General features: G+C 33.6%; 1 protein-coding gene across 1 annotated transcript; it reads left to right on the top strand.

Annotated features, from left to right (window-relative positions):
• The first annotated feature begins 1,763 nt into the window (after nt 1–1,763).
• LOC114404472 (protein ASYMMETRIC LEAVES 2-like) lies at nt 1,764–2,816 on the top strand. Its single transcript, XM_028367405.1, has one exon. It carries the CDS (start codon nt 1,965–1,967, stop codon nt 2,601–2,603), a length of 639 nt encoding a protein of 212 aa, XP_028223206.1. The 5' UTR covers nt 1,764–1,964; the 3' UTR covers nt 2,604–2,816.
• The last annotated feature ends 18,800 nt before the right edge of the window (nt 2,817–21,616 follow it).

The raw sequence follows: 21,616 nt of genomic DNA, 5'->3' as shown, positions 1-21,616 counted from the left end.
TTAGAAATGTTTTAATGTGAGAAGGCCAAGTCCAATTGATTTTAATTTCATTCTTCAACAATCTTCAATAACAACGATAATCTCTCACGTGTTATCTAATCTATTTTCTTCTTTCCTGCTTTGAACTTGTTTTCTCAATCTTAATCCCAATGCTAATAAATAAGTTTGTAATGCTTTATTAATGCTAATATAAATATGAATAAAAAATATAACGGATTCAACTATGTACTTAGATATTAAAGCCAACCTAACTTTTTTTTTTCTGGGTTAGAGACTATGGGTGTTCCTCAATTCATAGGATTAAATACTAATTCTGATTACGATGTATGACTTAAATTTTGCAAACAAAGATAATTGAATACGACTTCTATCATTAAATAGATTGTTCCCCATTTTCTTAGATATGATTCTAATAATTATCCAATATTATGTGATGTATGAACATAAAAAATGATAGTATATGACGAAGGCTAGGAAATTTTTTATGATATTTTTAAATCATTTGTTTTGTCTTTATATTTTATATTTGAATATTATGAAATTTGAACTTTGTTCCCTATCTACTGACAATTTTCTTTTTTCATTTTTGGCGTGGCGCTTTTAGATCATATCCTAGACTCAATTGTTTTAATATATTTTTTTTCTTATTGTTTTGTAAATATACAGTTAATTGGAGTTTTTTTTTTGTGTGTTTTACACTTAATATTTGATAGTGAGAATTAAGAATTAAAATAATGTATTCTACTATATATATTTTTTCTTCCATTATTTCTAACAATACGTTTTACTTTTGATTTCATCAGTAAATTACCAAGTTATCTTCTTTCTCATCATCAATCTTCGCTTCATCCATCTGCAGAAGCTAAAAGAAACTAAACAGAGGAAAATGGACACGCCAAATTATCCTGGCATAATGATTTTCCTGGTCATGTCAAAGCATGTCATAAACATTTTATGTATCCAACTAAAAGAAAAGTAGAATATATTGCAGAATCATAAGAATTACATTAATTAAGTGCTTCTCCCTATATTTATACCCCTCCATATATCATAAAAATTTAAACAATATCAGGCCTCGTTCGTTCTTACACAAGGGAGTGTCTTCTGCCTTCAAACATTCAACAATATTTTTATCCCCAGGCAGCACCTCCCTTCCTGATATTCAAACTAGCTCTTGGTTTTTGTCTTCAATTTCCTCTGCCAGCAGCGAAAGGATCAAGGATTTTGTCTCAGGATATGAAATTGGACTGGTAACTCGATCTTTGAATTTAGTTATATATGCAGATCTATTCCTTGTTTTTGTCACTTTTGTATTTTTCCTCAATCCCATTGCTCTTTTCATCTTTTCCCCTCTTGGATCTCCCAAACTTTTTTATTTTAATCAAACCCAGTTGACAAAACCCTGGCTAACTTAATTATATTTTTTTAGTGTAGATATTAATCTGTTCCCGTTTCCGTTCTAGTTAAACTAAAATATCCAATTTTTGATCAAAAATAAGGATAGAAAAAACAATCATGAATTTGATATCAAGCTAGCCATATAAAATCAAGTGCAAAGTGTGGTGGTAATTATAAGAAGAGAAACAAAATTTATTAGGGTATAGTTTGATTTTAACATCAGTTAGGGTGGTTTGGATTTTAATTGCAAAAAAGAAAGAATAAAAGGTAATAAAATAGGGAAGCTATGGGAGGGAAAAGAGAGTGTAGCGTAAAATAATGGATTGTAGTACCAAAAATAAAGCTAAAATAATGGATATTTGGCCATCTAACACACATTAATTGACCACTTCTCTTTTCTTGATAACATTTATTACTATTATCATCATTATTTTACAATATAGTGATAACAAACATGGTGAATGCGTCACAGAAATTAATGGTGGTGTGAGAAAGAAAAAGGAAAAAGGAGGTAGCTATAGCTAGGAAGAAGAGTAGCAAAAAAAAAGTACTAAGTGACTACTACTATGGCATCTTCAAATTCACCATGTGCAGCATGCAAGTTCTTGCGTCGCAAATGCCAACCCGAGTGTGCATTTGCACCATATTTTCCCCCTGACCAGCCTCAAAAGTTTGCAAATGTTCATAGAATCTTTGGGGCAAGCAATGTCACAAAGCTTCTCAACGACTTGCATCCTCACCAACGTGAAGATGCTGTCAATTCTCTTGCTTATGAAGCTGAGATGAGGCTCCGTGACCCTGTCTATGGTTGTGTAGGAGTCATATCGCTCCTCCAACACCAACTTCGCCAGCTTCAAATGGACCTCTATTGTGCAAAATCCGAGCTCTCGAGGTACCAAAACTTGAGCACGACCACCAATTTGAGTTCTCTAGCTTCTGAGTCCACAGCCACGACCTACCACCATCATCAAAACACGTCTGGTGGTGGTGGATTTAGCCGTGACCATCACTATCATTATCATCACCACCACCAGTTCTTTCCTAGGGACCAACACCAGCAACAACAAGTGGTGAAAAGCTTCGATGCAGGCAACAACTACGATGCAAGCCTCTTGGCAATGAACATATCTGCCAGCTTAGGGCAACTCAATCAGCTTCAACATCAGAGTGCCACCGGCGGGGGCGACGACCGCAACCGCTCCTAGGGTTTCATGGGGGTGACATATTTAATGCAATAGGTAATTAATTAATTTAGTTAAACTTTTTTTCTTCTCTCTTCCTCTAATTTCAGCTATAATGGTTCATTTAATTTGTGGTTGGTTAATTATCATCATTACTGATATCCACATAAATGCTTATTTTGTCACTCACAATGATGTATAAACATGGACTCATAACGATGCCAGATTCTTCAATTCTATACATATAATGTAAGCATGTTTCTCATCTGCTTGCCTAAGTTAATTTGGAAATATTACTCTACAATGTGCTGTCTGGGTTTGAAAATCCCAATCTGTCTATCAATTGCCATTAATCTGGTGCGTTAGCTCAATTATTTTAATAATACATACTTATACTGACACAAACATAGAAAGAAAGCAAATTGGTGAGTCATAATGTGTTAAAAAGTTCATCATAAATACATGATCAAAATGAATGATAAAGATTAAATGAACATCGACTAATTTTATGTATGGTTGCACGATTAAAATTAGTTTTAATATTATTATTAATGATAAAGAGTTTGGCCAATTCTAGATGGAGAAAAGAATCGTACCCCCAATCTTTATTTTTGACGCGCACTTACTTCTCAAGACTAAGATACCGTGGAAGTTCCAGTTGTATTTTAATATTTTTTTTCTTATATCATTGCAAAACATGCATCTAGGCAGAAATATGACGTCAATATAAAGTACTAGTTGGTTCATATTTTATTAATGAGTTTTTACTGTTTTTACCGATGGAAAAATTAAGAAGAGAATTCCTCCACGGAAAGATTATGATTATTAATTAGGGAACAGTTTGTTCTCGTCTCTTAATCAGTAGAGATAGTACAGTTATGGTCAAATTTACGAAAATTTATGGTCAAATAGCTTGACATGGTGTTAGTACTGCTTCATGAGAATATTTGTTTATTGTTCTCCGTAACCATACTTTAATTAGAATAAACAACTATTTCGGTATCTGAGAATGAATGTATAGTTTTGTTACGTTAGTTTTTTAAATTTAGTTATTTATCATCAGATGATTCTTAAACATGTTAATATTATTTACTTATATCACACATATTTTGAATATAATTTCAGAAACTTATTTAAAACTTATTTAAAAATTTAAAGTGACAATGTTATAAAATTTCAAAGACTAAAATTTCAAAGACTATATCGACTGTTTTTGGTCCTGGGATACTTTGCTTTGCCAATACACACGCTTCACAGTTGAACTATTAGATACGAGAAAATTAAAGAAGATTAGACTATGCTGGAAAATTAACAGAATTGCATTTATAGCAGTTGCTTCAAGTTGCTTCTGAGTAAAACTACTCAATCAACCCTACGTTTAATTCTGAATGCCATTCGCATTTATTAGACAGTGCCAACACTATGGACCTGTTCTTCTCTATCTGAACGCCTTTGTTAATTCCATTGGGTATGAAATGAATTCAATGACTGTGACTTGACCAATTCTTTTACCTTTTTCCATCAGCCTTATCACACTGCTATCCTCTCTTGACTATTCCTTGTTTCTATCAATACACCTTTTTCTTGAAGTTTGGCATTGCACGTTTTTCTATATATAACTACATATTCATATTTCCAAGTTCAAACTGTTAAAGAAAAGAATATATATACTTACAATCAGAACAACACAAAAGCTATGCCCGAGAAACCACCTACTGCATTTCTTTCTTCATCTTTCGTCTTTATTACTTCCTTAATTACATGCTGTTTGTCCCCTCCCACTTCTCTTTCTCTATTGTCTCATCCCGGAGAAAAGAAACAGGAAACAATTACTACTACTAATTAATAACACACTTTGATTGTCCATGAGATGTGACAAATTGAGAACGTAATCAATTGCATTTTTCAAATGCATGAACACTCAATCGAAAGTCTAACACTAATTGTTTATTATTATAGTGGTGATTTGTGTTTTATATTTCATACATCGTTTTTCTTTTTCTTTTGATTTAACAAACCTTTACCCAATTTCTAATTAATTTTTTACCCTTCTTGTTTACTATTGAGATTTTAAGATAATTTTAAATATACAACAATATTAAATCAGTATTTTAACAAAAAAAAAACATTTTTAACAGTTCTATATTGACTATTTGAATTTAAATTATGATAATTTTAAAAACATTTAAAAAGAAAATAATTCAATTAATTTTTCTAAAGACGAACTCCTCATTAAATGGTTGTGTCGATGGCGTGCAATAACAACTAATAAGATATATTTTGACATCATCTAAAAAATTTATATTTGGACCCAAAAATTACTCATGAAATAAAAATTACTCATATATATAAGAGTTATTTCTCATATTCATCATTCATTTTCTTGAAATTGAACCATTGTACTAAGTAATTAATCTTAATCATTAGACACTATATATGTAACCTTTAGCAACATTTTTTTATCTAACACTTAATAAAAATTATTAAAAACCTTTGGCAACATTAAAAAAATGTCGCCAAATTATAAATAAATGTTACTAATATATTTTTGTGACATTTTATCATATGTTGCATATAATTCATGTTATGATATTTTTTGAATATTGTCAAAGTCTTTCAACGACATTTTTATTAAACATTAGACAAAAAAAAATGTTACTAAAAAGTTACATATACAATAGTGAAATTTCAAGAAAATCATTAATTAAAATAAAGAGTAACTCTTTCAAAATTACTCTTAGAGTAACTTCATCTCTTCTATATATATTATTTGGCCATACCACTAAAGCATGCAGGATCATAACTAATTAACTATTTACATAACAAAGTATCTCTATAACAATGTACGGTACTAAAAAAACAAGTATGGGAAGCAAAATGGGAGAGTGGAAATAATTGGTAGCAAGTTCTTTGGAGGAGGAAGGCTCTTCAAATAAAATCATGTTGGTTCTTAGGCCCAGTTAGTTGAAAGGTGGGTGAAGATAAAAAAAACTTCATTTTGGAGTGATCAATGGGTGAAGGATGTAATTTTAAGGGAAAGTTTTGACTATTGTTTAATATTTAAATATTTAACATAATTATATATTTAAAATTTGAGTTTGAGATTTAGTTAAATTGTAATAATTATATACCAATTGATCTACTCAGTCTATGATTTAAGTGTATAATTTATTATTCGTAAGAATGAAAAATATACACAAGAACATTTATAACAATTCATATCTTGTTTAACCAATTAACTTACCCCCTTATTATTTAAGTATATGATTTGATTGGACTTTCCTAAAATTAAATCCTAAAATATACAAAATTTACACACTTCACAAAATTAATTTATGGAGATATTAAATTTAATAGCAAACTACTACTAACTTTTCATCGTCAACTAAGCCTACACTATTTTATCCTCTATCCTCTCCACGCAATTTCTCTCTCCTCATACTTCCCACCTCTCAAATCCTTCTTACTTGTCTTCATTGCTCACTGTAGCTAACAAAGCCATGCGTTTTAGAGTGGGAGTGGGAATTGGAAGGGTAAGCTTCCTCTTGCCTCTTTACTTTCTTGCCACAACTCCCCTCTCCCTTTTGTGTTTGGTTATTTCTGTTGAGTTTCAATTTTTTTGTTCTTCTTGTTTTGAATACAATATCTTTGTTTTTGAATACAAAAGGGATTGGGCCAATGCAAGTCATGTTGTATCCAAATTCATAGAAATAACGTGGTTATTGCCTTGTTGGTTTCTATGAAAAACAGAAAAGGAAGACATGATTGCTAGTGAGTCCAATAATCAAAATGTTTACAGTGTGTTTGGTTTCACATCCAGTTCCATATGATGCACACGTCCAAGTGTTTTTTTTTTTTTGCCCTACAAAGACCATATTTTATTAATAAAAAGGCGTTTATATGCCACAAGGAGTGACAAAGCCACCAATCAGTGCACACTTAAAACCCAACATATACTTAGGTAGCTAATTCCCTTACATGTGTCACCCGAGTGGAATAGAAAATACATCTTCCAGCACATACTATATTATCGACTAGTGTTCTCCATCCAGCATAATATATTCGTAGAGTCAAAGCATTACTCAAGTTGCATCAACCATTCTCGAGGGTTAATATTCCACGCGTACAAAGAAGCATCAAAATCTTTAACAAATATTTTACACCATGACCATGCCCCGGGGAAAATTGTATCCAAAACTATCCCAGAGTCAATTGGTTTATCATTGTAGAGTTGATCATTTCTATGTAGCCAAATTCCCCACACAGCCGATGCCCAAACAGTCCACCATATTGAACTACTCTTCTTCCCCATAATCGACCCTTTGTGTTGCCAAAAGTGCTCAATGCAAGATGATGGCAGAACACGTATGTCACCATACCATATATAACGCGAAGTTCGAATGTAGTGAGCAAATCTACTTTCAAACAAGAGATGATGGGATGATTCAATGCATTCATTACACAAAATGCAATTTAAATTAGCTTCCACCGGAACAATGTGTCTTTTTTCTAAGTGGTCCGTAGTTTGCATTCTATCTAGCGCCAATCTTCAAATAAAGCCTTTTACCTTTTAAAGATTATGTAGCTTCCACAATAGTTGATAAAAATCTTCATTCTCTACCCTCTCATCCCTAAGAAAAGCTCTCATACACCTCCTTCACCGCATACATATATACTCCCCGAATTTAAGCTCCAAGCCCTCCGATCTAGTTTATTTTGTTTTTTGACCCCAATGACATGATAGTTACATAGAAGTGTTCTTAATACTTGTAGCGGAAAATTATGATCTATTTTACATTAAAAATATATACAACAATAATAAATAAAGAAAAATAGGATTGTGCACCCTGATGTGTGTTCTCGAATCAACAAAATTTTCCAGCAATAGTGTGTAGAGTGAGATCAATATCTGTTATCAACTCTTTGATGTGTGGAGCTCTAGGCAAATTCTATTTCGACTTTTCAGATCTAAAACTAGGCTTAAACTTTTCTAGTTTGTGCCTGGTACACTTTGACTCAAGTATATGTTTCTATTTATAATGTTTAAGAAATATCAATGTTGGTTTTTTTTAAAAGAAAAAAATTATTTAAAATAATTTCATATCTCTTTATCTTTATAAAAATAAAAATTATCTCATATCTTTTATTTTAAGAAGTTTCATGATATAAGATAAAGATAATTCACAATTAATCGCATGACTAATTACAATAATTATTCACATGATCTGATCCTGGTATGTAATAATAGAATATTATTCTTATTTCATGGACAACTTTCACATTTATAAAATAATACTCCCTTTTTATATTAATTATATTCTTGGCGCTAGCAAAAAAAATATAACAATATTTCACTAAAATATTTATTTGATTAAATTAAATTCTATAATTTATTATCAAATAAATTATTTTCTTTTGTAAAGATTGGAACACTTGGTTGTGTATGACCCCGTAGGTTCAATACTAAACTGATAGTAAATTAATCATAATTAATTTACTAATCAAGGTAGGTGTCTAGAAACATTCCCTAACGTCTAGATAGCATGAAGTAACATTTTTTACTTTCAAGAACCAATAGAAGAATAATATAATATGATGTAGCTTCTGTAGATGCAATTGCCTTTGATGTTTTGATGATGATCATGATGATGTGTTGCAATTGATGCAAATGAGCTTTTCAAGATTAAATTCAAGACAATACTTCAAGATTACAAGTCACAACATCAAGATGATCACTAGAATATTAGGAAGGGAATTCCTAATTGAATTAGCAAAGGTTTGGCCAAGTGATTTAAATTAAAAAAGTGTTTCTCAAAGGTTTTACTCTCTGGTAATCGATTACCAGAGGATGTAATCGATTACCAGTGGCCAAATACGTTTTATAGCAGCTACAAAAATTTGAATTCGAAATTTTAGACTGTGTAATCGATTACACAATTTTGGTAATCGATTACCAGCAGTTAGTAAACGTTTTAATTCAAATTTTAAAAGCTATAATCGATTACACAATTACTGTAATCGATTACCAGACAAGATTTTCAAAAAAATAATTTTAAGAGTCACAACTTTTCAAAGGCTTTATTCATGACCACCAATGGTCTATATATATGTGACTTAAACACGAAATTGCAGAGAGATTTTCAGAACAACAAGTGTTTATCCTCTCAAAGAGCAAATTCATTTTATCCTCTTAAGAATTCCTTGGCCAATTCAATTGCAATTCATTAAGGAATTATTTGAGTGCTCAATCTGTAAAATCCATCTCTTTCTAGAGAGATTTGTTCTTCTTCTTCTTCTTCTTCTTCTCATTCTCTAAGGGATTAAGAGACTGTAAGTCTCTTATTGTAAAGGAATTCTAAACACAAAGGAAGGATTGTCCTTGTGTGTTTAGAACTTGTAAAAGGAATTTACAAGATAGTGGAACTCTCAAGCGGGTTGCTTGGGGACTGGACGTAGGCACAAGGGTGTGGCCGAACCAGTATAAAACTGAGTTTGCATTCTCTCTTCCCTTAATCTCCTTTATTTATTATTGCTTTATATTCATATTCAAATTGTTATATTTGAATTAATATTTAAGAAGATTGTCATTAAGGGAATTCATAACTTGAATAAAAAGTGAAATAGATTTTTAATTGGGGAAGTAGTTTGGAATATCTTAATTCAACCCCCCCTTCTTAAGATATTTGAGGCCACTTGTCTAACAAGTGGTATCAGAGCTTCATTCTTGTATAAAGTTTAGAAGCTTCAAGAAAAAGATGGCCTCAGCAAATTCCTTATTTCCAGAAGGGAATTCTATAAATAGACCTCCAATCTTCAATGGAGAGGGTTACCACTACTGGAAAACCCGAATGCAAATTTTTATTGAGGCAATAGATCTAAATATCTGGGAAGCCATAGAAATAGGGCCTTATATACCCACCACAGTAGAAAGAGTTTCAATAGATTGTAGTTCATAAAGTGAAAGCATAACCATAGAAAAACCTAGAGATAGATGGTCTGAAGAAGATAGAAAACGAGTAGAATACAACTTAAAAGCCAAAAACATAATAACATCTGCCCTGGGAATGGATGAATATTTCAGGGTATCAAATTGTAAGAGTGCTAAGGAAATGTGGGACACTCTTCAATTAACACATAAAGGAACTACAGATGTTAAAAGATCTAGGATAAATGCACTAACTCATGAGTATGAATTATTTAGAATGAATGCAAATGAAAATATTCAAAGCATGCAAAAGAGATTTACACATATAGTAAATCATCTAGCAGCCTTAGGCAAAGAATTTCAAAATGAGGATCTTATAAACAAAGTGTTAAGATGTTTAAGTAGAGAATAGCAACCCAAAGTAACGGCTATTTCTGAATCAAGAGATTTGTCTGACATGTCTCTTGCCACTTTATTTGGAAAGTTGCAGGAACACGAGATGGAACTATTGAGATTGCACCAAAATGAAGAAAATGACAAGAAAAAGAAAGGAATTGCTCTTAAAGCGTCATCCTCAATTCAAGAAGAAAGTGATCAGGATAATGATCCAGATGATGATGATGATCTAAGTCTTTTTGTGAAAAGGTTCAACAAATTTCTTAAAGTAAGAGGAAATCAGAGGCGACCTAATTTTAAATCAAAGAAAAGGACAAAAACTTCTTCCTCTACTCTAAAATGCTTTGAATGCAATCAACCTGGACATCTGAGGGTTGATTGTCCCATCTTTAAGAAAAAGATGGAAAAATCTGAAAAGAAAAATCATAGTGAAAAGAAACTGAAGAAAGCATACATCACATGGGATGAAAATGATTTGGAATCCTCTGAAGATTCTGAAAATGAAGAGATAAATCTCTGCCTTATGGCTAAAAGTTACAAAAGTGATGAAGAGGTAACATCTTCAAATAACTTATCTATTTCTTTTGATGAATTGCAAGATGCATTTGCTGATTTGCATAAAGAATCAATTAAACTTGCAAAATTAGTTTCATCATCAAAGAAAACAATTTCAAATTTAGAAAATGAAATTTCGAAATTAAACAAAGAATTAGATCTTCTTAGAAATGAAGTCTCAATTTCTAAAACAAATGAAAAAGTTAATATCTCCACTATTAATGACAAGAAAATAACAGATTCTTGTAGTTGTTGTGATAAATATGTAAAAGAAATTAAAGAGTTGAAAAATTCACTTGCAAAATTTTCATATAGTAGAAATAATTTAGATGTTATATTAAGTAAACAAAGATATGTGTCTAATAAAAATGGACTAGGGTATAAATCTGAAAAACAACAAAAGTTTCAAAAACTTTTCCACTTCCACACAAAAATGTAATTCTAATTCTATCACTTGTTTTTACTGTGGAAGAAGAGGACATGGCATATCAACTTGCTACTTCAAGAAAAATTACAGTAACATTAAAATGATATGGGTCCCAAAAGGATCCTCAGTTTATACTAACATGCAAGGACCCAATAAAATTTGGGTACCTAAGTCAAAAACTTGATTATGCAGGTATCTTTGAGAAAGAAGTGGTACATAGATAGCGGATGCTCAAAACATATGACTGGAGATGCATCAAATTTTACACATATCTCTCCAAAGAAAAGCGGGCATGTAACATATGGTGACAACAACAAAGGTAGAATCCTTGGAGTGGGTAAAATATGTACAAATTCTTCAAACTCCATTGAAAATTGTCATACCCTAATTTCGTCCGGGGACCTTTGCTTGATGACATGCGACCTTTCTTTGGTCCTTGTGAGGTGCTTGGCACCCATCATTAGGCAATTTGTGAAATTCCAGGACATGCCGGAAAACCAAAAAATATTGATGCACAATCCGTAAGTTTCCGTGACACACCGGAAATCAAATGGAAGCATCGTTGCATAATTAAGTGAGATTCCGTAACATTCCGTAAGTCAAAAGGGGATGATTATGTAATCCGCAAGGTTCCGTAACATTACGGAAAGAAAACAAGTATCGTTACGAGATTCGTAAGTTTCCGTAACTTTACGAAAAAAGAATCACCAAAAAAGGTAAGGGGGTGAACATATCAAGATAGGGGTGTAAATAGCAATTCAAATCTAGGCCCTTCCAGAACATTTTGGAAGTTGGGTTGCTTAAGGAGGAAGCAACTGGGCGGCAAGCTCCTCCACGTTTTTGAAAAATGGTTTTCGGGGCTTCCGCGGCTTCCGTAATACTTCCGTAAAATTTCCGAAAACCTTGGGTAAGCATATTCCACTTAACATTGGTAAAAGGGAAAAGAAAAAAGATGAAAATCAAATTCGAAAACAGTTCCGTAAGGCTTCCGTAACTTTTCCGTAAAATACGAAAAGGGGGGTGAACTTAGTAATTCGGGTGCGCTTAGAAATCTTCTTCATTAAGTCTTTGGGCAGCAAGCACCTCCTTTTTTTCTATAAATAGGGGAGGGGGGAGCTGTTTCAAAATGTTCAAGACCCCTTTGGCTATGCATTTCGGCTATTTTGGGCAAAAAACACGTTTTCGTGAAGAAAAATCAAGTCGAAGTACTTTCGTAACGCTTCCGTAAGCGATTCTGTGGAAATTCTTCATTGTTCTTCGTCGTTCTTCACCGTTCTTCATCCGTTCTTCGTTCGTTCTTCGTTCTTCAACGGGTAAGTTTTCGAATCCGAGACTTTCAATTCATTTCTTGTTTTGTGTACTTTCACTTTAATTTCGTTTACTTTCAGTTTTCTTTTCTTCCGTTTTTAACGTGCTTTAACCATTTATTTAAGCCGTTTTCTCGTCTAATAAATGATAAAATGAATTTCAACCGATCATTTGTGTTGTAATCTCGTTTAATCACTGTTAAAACGAAATCTAACCGATCGTTCACGCTATAACCTCGGTTAAACCAAAAAAAAGTAAAATAATAATAAAATAATCAAAATATCTTGAAAAATAATAATAAAATAATCAAAATATCTTTGAATAAAATAATAAAAAAAATCAATCGGACGTTTTTCTTTGGAAGTTTCCTTGAATGAATTGATTAATAACCAAAGTGAAACTAAGACTAAAATCAACTCACAAATCAAGTTTTTTTTCCGAAAAATCACTAAAAACCGTTTTAAGGTCCAACGCCTTAAACGGTCCTCTTTGCTTTTATCGGTTAACATGGACCGTTCAAAAGCATAAAATCAACATGTGACTTTACCGCTTTTGCAAGAACTACGTAGGTCTGATTTCCTCATCGCAATTGAGGATACGTAGGAGCAAAAGCCCCGCTTTTGTCGACCACCCCAAGAGATCGTTAATGGTCCAAATGCCTTAACGTTTCTCTCCTTTCAAAAACAAGAGATCGTTAATGGTCCAATGCCTTAACGTTTCTCTCCTTTCAAAATCAAAAGACCGTTTAATGGTCCAACACCTTAAATGACCTTTTGTTCAAATAAAAAACATATTTTGCAAAAAAGACAAAAAACAAACTTAAACCAAACACTTTGTTCCGAAAGAACTACGTAGGTCTGATTTTCTCATCCCAAATTGAGGAATACGTAGGAGCAAAGGGAAACACCCTTGTCGACCACAAAAAAGAAAAAATATAAAAAGGGTATAAAGGATATAAGGACATAAAAGGGAACGTAAAAATCAAAGTCATGTTTGCACATTCGATTAAAGGCTGCCGTCCCTTGGGGCGGACGTGTGGGGTGCCAATACCTTCCCCGTGCGTAAATACAACTTCCGAACCTTTCACTTAAAAGTTCGTAGATCGCGTCTTTTCTGGTTTTTCCGACGTTTTCCTCAAATAAACGTTGGTGGCGACTCCGCGCGTATTCCTTTCGTGGAACACGCATCCCGCGAGTCACGCGTCGCCCTCCCGCCGAAGGGTAGGTTGCGACAAAAATGTTCTACTTGTTGAAGGACTTAAGCATAGCCTGCTTAGTGTTAGTCAATTATGCGACAAAGGCTATCTAGTATCATTTGATTCTTAGAAATGTCTTATAGAACATAAGCATGACATTAATATAAAGCATGTGGGACATAGAGTCAATAATGTTTACATGATAGACTTAAGAATAAAACAAGAAAACAATCATTGCTTTCTAAGTAAAGATGATGATCCATGGTTATGGCATAAAAGAATTGCTCACATAAACATGGATCACTTAAATAAATTAATTTCAAAAGATTTAGTAGTTGGTTTGCCTAAATTGAAATTTGAAAAAGATAAACTATGTGATGCATGTCAAAAGGGCAAACAAACAAGAGTCTCATTCAAACCTAAAAATGTTGTTTCAACCACTCAACCCTTACAGTTATTGCATATGGATCTATTTGGTCCATCTAGAACCATGAGTTTTGGAGGAAATTACTATGCTTTAGTTATAGTTGATGATTTGTCTAGATATACTTGGACACTATTTATTACACATAAAAGTGATTCATTCCAAGCATTTAGAAAACTAGCTAAAGTCATACAAAACAAGAAAAATCTTAAGATTGCATCCATTAGAAGTGATCATGGGGGTGAATTTGAAAATAAAGATTTTGAATTATTTTGTGATGAACATGGTATTGAACACAATTTTTCTGCACCTAGAACCCCTCAACAAAATGGAGTTGTTGAAAGGAAAAATAGGTCATTGGAAGAAATTGCAAGAACTTTATTAAATGATACTTCTCTTCCAAAGTATTTTTGGGCTGAAGCTGTCAATACTGCATGTTACATCATGAATAGGGCCTTGATAAGACCTATTTTAAAGAAAACCCAATATGAGTTGTATAATGGTAGAAAACCTAATATTTCTCATCTACATGTTTTTGGTTGCAAGTGCTTTGTGCTTAATAATGGTAAAGATAATCTAGGAAAATTTGATGCAAAATCTGATGAAGGTATTTTTCTTGGATATTCATTACAAAGCAAAGCATATAGGATATATAATAAAAGAACTATGAATATAGAGGAATCCATTCGTGTTACCTTTGATGAATCTAATGCTATATTGTCAAGAAAGAATATGCTAGATGACATTGCAGATTCTTTAGAACATATGAACATTCATGAACAAGATTCCAAAAGAAATGACAAAGGAAATAATGAAGATCCTCCAGAAGAAATCAAATCCAATGATGAACTCCCAAGAGAATGGAAAGCTTCAAGAGATCATCCCCTCGACAACATTATTGGTGATATCTCAAAAGGGGTAACAACTAGACATTCTCCTAAAGATTTATGCAATAATATGGCTTTTGTATCTATGATTGAACCTAAAAATATAAAAGAAGCCATAGTAGATGATAACTGGATCATTGCCATGCAAGAAGAACTAAACCAATTTGAAAGAAATAATGTGTGGAAATTAGTAGAAAAACCTGAAAATTATCCTATCATAGGAACAAAATGGGTTTTTAGAAATAAATTAGATGAACATGGTATAATTATTAGAAATAAAGCCAGGTTAGTAGCAAAAGGATATAATCAAGAAGAAGGAATAGACTATGAAGAAACATATGCTCCTGTTGCAAGATTAGAAGCCATTAAAATGCTATTGGCATATGCATCCATAATGGATTTTAAACTTTATCAAATGGATGTTAAGAGTGCCTTTCTAAATGGCTTAATTCAAGAAGAGGTATATGTTGAACAACCCCCTGGTTTTGAAATTCCTGATAAACCAAACCATGTTTATAAATTACAAAAGGCTCTTTATGGTTTGAAACAAGCCCCTAGGGCGTGGTATGAACGCTTAAGCAATTTTCTTCTAGAAAAAGATTTCTCCAGAGGTAAAGTGGATACCACATTATTCATAAAGAGAAGGCATAATGATATTTTATTGGTTCAAATATATGTTGATGATATAATTTTTGGATCCACTAACGACTCACTGTGCAAGGAGTTTTCCCTTGATATGCAAAGTGAATTTGAAATGTCAATGATGGGAGAACTAAAGTACTTTCTGGGATTACAAATCAAGCAAACTCAAGAAGGTATATTCATCAATCTATCCAAGTACTGCAAGGAATTGATCAAAAGATTTGGGATGGATAGTGCAAAACACATGTCTACACCGATGAGCACTAATTGTTACTTAGATAAAGATGAATCTGGTCAGTCTATAGACATAAAACAATATCGAGGTATGATCGGATCTCTTCTTTATTTATCTGCTAGTAGACCTGATATTATGTTTAGTGTATGCATGTGTGCTAGGTTTCAATCCAACCCCAAACAATCACATTTAAGTGCAGTAAAGAGAATCATGAAATATCTATTAGGAACAATCAATTTAGGATTATGGTATCCTAAGAATTCAACATGTAACTTAATAGGATATTCTGATTCTGATTTTGCCGGATCTAAAATTGATAGAAAAAGTACAAGTGGAACTTGTCAATTTATTGGATCGGCATAGTAAGAAACAAAACAGTGTTGCTTTATCTACTGCTGAAGCGGAGTATATCTCTGCCGGTAGTTGTTGTGCACAAATTTTATGGATGAAGCAACAATTATCTGACTATGGCATCATTCTTGATCGCATACCTATTAAGCGTGATAATACTAGTGCCATAAATCTATCCAAAAACCCAGTTCAACACTCTAGAACTAAACATATAGAGATTAGACACCACTTTCTTAGAGATCATGTCCTAAAGGGAGATTGTGTATTAGAATTTGTTGATACTAAGAATCAACTTGCTGATATTTTCACTAAACCTCTCCCCAAGGAAGTGTTCTTCTCTATTAGAAGAGAACTAGGTCTCTTAGATGTAAGAGATTTAGAAAAATAGGGATTGATTGGTTGATTGATTAGTTGATTTACTCTTACTTATTGATTGTAGATTATTTTGTTTGTTTGATCATGTTTGAATTCTTGTTTTTATGATAGAATTTATGATTTCTTGTGTATATAATAATTGAATGATTGAATTTAGTGTATTAGTAGTGAAAATTAGTCATATAGGATGTATTTAAGCATAAACATGGATATTCTCTTAAGAAACTAGCCTAGGATAGGCTCTGGTAATCGATTACCATCCAGTGTAATCGATTACACATGAACAGGCAGCCTGTAATCGATTACAACATCCTGTAATTGATTACCAGAAGGCTTATTGGGCCTGTAATCGATTACCAATACCTGTAATCGATTACAATGCGTCATCTTCTATAAATACTCACGAAATCAGAGCTGCTGCGCAGCCAAAGCCTCCTCCACGTTTTCCTCCATACCTTGAACTTCAAACCTTCGATTCTCACTCAATTCTTCACCAAATCACGTCCCGTAAAGCCCAATCTTCCTCTTTTTCACTCCTCTTTCACTTCCACCGATCAAAATCCACAAAAACTTCATCAAATGGTAGAGCCATCGAAGAAGAGAAAGGGATCATCCTCCACCGCTGCTGCTGCTGCCCATCGCCGCCACGGCCCATCCGGAGCATCCACAGCACCTATTCCTCCTTCTTTGTCATCTCCAAGATCATCAACTTTGTTTTCATCCGATGATCAACGTCTACGGTACCTTTCTCAGTTTTCTTCTAGAATAATCTTAGACCCTAAGTACCTAGACGTAGAATTCTTTAATGATGAAACGTTTGATTGTTATCAAGTGTCTCAAAATTCTGGTCTTGTTGATTTCATGTCATTAAAATTGCCATATTATCCTAAACTTGTAAAGGTATTCTACTGCAATTTAAAAATTCAGGATGGTATTATTATGTCTGAGGTGCATGGTACTTCTATGGTCATTGATCAGTCACTATTCTTTTCTTTGACTCATTTACCCAGTCAAGGTGCACCTTTTGAGGGCACCATTGTTGATGACTGGAAATTCGATTATTCGAGTCATGATGCTCGTTGCATGGTCTGCAATGATCAAGCTGAAATGACCGGTAGATTGTTGGCCGGATCATTAACTTTTGATAATCGCATCATGCATTATATCATTGTTAGAATTTTGCTTCCTCGGTCTTCAAATTTAGCACAAGCCTCTGAGGAGGATTTGATTCTTATGTGGGCTTTTCTTACCGGTCGTCAGATCGACTGGGCCCATTTAGTTCGGTACCGAATGCATAAGGCATTATGGGCCAATCCACCTCTTCCTTATCCACATTTGATTACTCTGTTTTTGCGTCATTTTCAAATTCCGCTTGATGATGAACCCTTTGTTCAAGTCAAGCGTTCCTTTGCAATTGGTGCTGGTGCCATGACCTCCTTTGGGTATCGTAAAGATCGGAATGGACAATGGCTGAAGAAGGATGCACTCCTTCCTCAAGATGAACGTACTCCTTCACCTCCCCCTCAACGTGAAGATTCTGCACTCATGAATGAAGTCCTCTCCGAATTACGGGGTCTTCGTTCTTATGTTGGTGACCGCTTCGACTCGTTAGATTCACGCTTTGCCGGTATGAACATTCGCCTTACACAGCTTGAAGATGATGTCGGATACATTCGTCAGAGTTTCGATCTTCCACCACCACCTCCGTCTTCTTAGATTTTAGTTTCTGATTATATGTCTTTTATAAGCCGTGTATTCTGGCTTTTAGTTTCTTAGAATTTACATTATTATGCTAAGTACTTTGCTTATTTATCTTGTGGTTTTTAAAATTTCAGTCTTGGATGTTTTGTGATTGTTGACATTTTAAGTTATTTGGATTCTGGTTTGATTATTTCTTCTTTGTGAGTTTTGGCTTATTGTGTTTTATACTCTGATATTTATATCTTTCTACTCCATTGTTATACCTGTGTTGCTTTCCGAGTTCTTTGGCTTTTTGATGTTGCCAAAGGGGGAGAAAAGGTTGTAGAAAAAGCTTAATAAATTTAGAAATCAAGTGATCATGAATTCCGAAATATAGGGGGAGTAAACGCACATTTTATCTATATACAATTGTTTGTTGCTTGCTTGAATCTTGATTTCAGGTATTGTATTGTCATCATCAAAAAGGGGGAGATTGTAGATGCAATTGCCTTTGATGTTTTGATGATGATCATGATGATGTGTTGCAATTGATGCAAATGAGCTTTTCAAGATTAAATTCAAGACAATACTTCAAGATTACAAGTCACAACATCAAGATGATCACTAGAATATTAGGAAGGGAATTCCTAATTGAATTAGCAAAGGTTTGGCCAAGTGATTTAAATTAAAAAAGTGTTTCTCAAAGGTTTTACTCTCTGGTAATCGATTACCAGAGGATGTAATCGATTACCAGTGGCCAAATATGTTTTATAACAGCTACAAAAATTTGAATTCGAAATTTTAGACTGTGTAATCGATTACACAATTTTGGTAATCGATTACCAGCAGTTAGTAAACGTTTTAATTCAAATTTTAAAAGCTGTAATCGATTACACAATTACTGTAATCGATTACCAGACAAGATTTTCAGAAAAATAATTTTAAGAGTCACAACTTTTCAAAGGCTTTATTCATGACCACCAATGGTCTATATATATGTGACTTAAACACGAAATTGCAGAGAGATTTTCCGAACAACAAGTGTTTATCCTCTCAAAGAGCAAATTCATTTTATCCTCTTAAGAATTCCTTGGCCAATTCAATTGCAATTCATTAAGGAATTATTTGAGTGCTCAATCTGTAAAATCCATCTCTTTCTAGAGAGATTTGTTCTTCTTCTTCTTCTCATTCTCTAAGGGATTAAGAGACTGTGAGTCTCTTATTGTAAAGGAATTCTAAACACAAAGGAAGGATTGTCCTTGTGTGTTTAGAACTTGTAAAAGGAATTTACAAGATAGTGGAACTCTCAAGCGGGTTGCTTGGGGACTGGACGTAGGCACAAGGGTGTGGCCGAACCAGTATAAAACTGAGTTTGCATTCTCTCTTCCCTTAATCTCCTTTATTTATTATTGCTTTATATTCATATTCAAATTGTTATATTTGAATTAATATTTAAGAAGATTGTCATTAAGGGAATTCATAACTTGAATAAAAATTGAAATAGATTTTTAATTGGGGAAGTAGTTTGGAATATCTTAATTCAACCCCCCCTTCTTAAGATATTTGAGGCCACTTGTCTAACAGCTTCGTGTAAAGCTTGTAGGCCTTGAATCTTCTTCATCAATGGAGTCCTTTGCTTCTTGAAGATAAATGGAAGCAGAATGGAGAAGGAGGAAAGGTGATTAGAGACGCCACTTCAAGGAGAAGATGAGTCAAGAACAAGCTCATCGCCATATGAAGATATGGATATAAGAGCTTAAAGGTAGGAGAAGATGAGTGGAGGGAGAGGGAGAGAAGGGGCACGAAATTTATGCCTCAAATGAGGTATGAACTGTGAAGTGTAATTTCTCAAATGATCAAAGTTAAAAATATGCACACACAAGGCCTCTACTTATAGTTTAAGTGTCATACAAAATTGGAGGAAAATTTGAATTTCTATTCAAATTTCACTTGAATTTGAATTTGTGGAGCCAAATTTGGAGCCAAAATTTCACTAATTAGGATTGCATCATCCCTTCCTCTTTGAAAATGATTTGACCTCAAATCCAGAGGTTCTTGAAACTCTAGGCTTCTTCCCTCAACACCTGTAAAATGAATAAAAACATATATATTAATGGTGTTGGGTATGTTAGAGTATGGTAAGGTATGAAAACCCCTTTCCTGGGCATCTTCCCATGAGGGAACATGGTTCCTCACCAACTCAATGAGTGGTGCTACGAGTATAGAAACATATGAGACAAACCTTTTGTAAAAGTTTGTTAAGTCATGGAACCCCAAAATATCCATTATACTTGGTGGAGTGGGTCACTCGGGAATGACCTTTATTCTCTTTGGGTCTGTGGGAACCCCTTGATCACTATTAAAAAAATTAAGGAAAGTAATGCAATAAAACATACATTTTTTGTATTTTCATGTTGATTACTCCTACCAAAAAGTACGACAAACCTAAGGTGTCCCATATGAGCACCTAGGTTTGTATTGAAACCATAAATAAGAACAAACCTACCTAATGAGTCCTTATGTATGTGAATCATGAAGATGTTGGATGCATGGGTGATTTTGCAAAAGAGGGTTGCACCACTCAACACATTCATCATACCACCTATCATAGGGATTTGGTGTCTCAGAATACCTATTTTGAACAAAGCACAAGGATTTAAGCTCTTACGGAACAAACCTTCATCCAACAACTCCTTTACTTGAGGAATAACCTCAAGCTCAAGAGGTATGGTAGTGCTAACAAGTGTTCTATTACGTACATAGGAGAAGATATGAAAGTTGTCTAAGAAGGGAAGTTTCTTTAATGTTTGTTTTTATTACAAAATGAATTTCCTTCAAAGCTAACCTCTTGGAGGAGACACTTACCTTCTTACACTCCTTCTTAACCATTAAAGGTTGTTCTTCTTTTCTTTTTCTATTCTTTTCCTCATCCCATTTGAGTTTTATTTGAACTTGATCCTTAGCTATCCGTGAAGGTGTTTGAGGATGCAATGCAAATTTAGTGCCAAGATGGGTGAGGGTAATCCCATTAGTTAGGCTATTGTAAATAATCTTCCTATCAAATTGCCATGGCATTCCTAAGAGAATATGCCCTTCCTCCATGAGAACTATATCACAATTAACTTCATCCTTATATGTCCCAATGGAGAAAGGTACATTCACTTGTTGGTGAACTATCATTTCCCCTTGTTCATTGAGCCATTGAAGTTTATAAGGTTTTGGGTTGGGAATGATAGTGAGATTCAACTTAGAAACTAATCTTGTGCTACAATAGTTGTAACAAGATCCACTATCCATAATGAGAGAACAAGCTTTATCTTAAATTGTGCATCTTGTATGAAAGATGTTTTCTCTTTGAGATTGGGATAGATTACAAGATAAAGGATCCTTCTAACCAGTAGGAGGTCACGTTCTTCATGAGGGTAGACTTCCTCACTAGACTCTTCATCCCTTACTTCATCTTTACTTCCACAAGAGGAAGGGAAAGAAGTAGGCTCCTGTTGACTTCTATAAATGTCTTGACCCTTCATAATCATGGTTTTCTTTGTGGGGCATTGAGAGACAATGTGACATCTCCCAAGACATTTAAAGCGTTTAATGCTGCTAGTCCATGCTTGGAAACTAGTCTTAGGCGTGG

Source organism: Glycine soja, unplaced genomic scaffold (genome assembly GCF_004193775.1).
Source record: "Glycine soja cultivar W05 unplaced genomic scaffold, ASM419377v2 tig00104178_1_pilon_502608_766094, whole genome shotgun sequence".
Lineage (NCBI taxonomy): Eukaryota > Viridiplantae > Streptophyta > Magnoliopsida > Fabales > Fabaceae > Glycine > Glycine soja.
The sequence above is the reverse complement of the archived record's forward strand: the minus strand, read 5'-3'. Positions and strand labels throughout refer to the sequence as shown.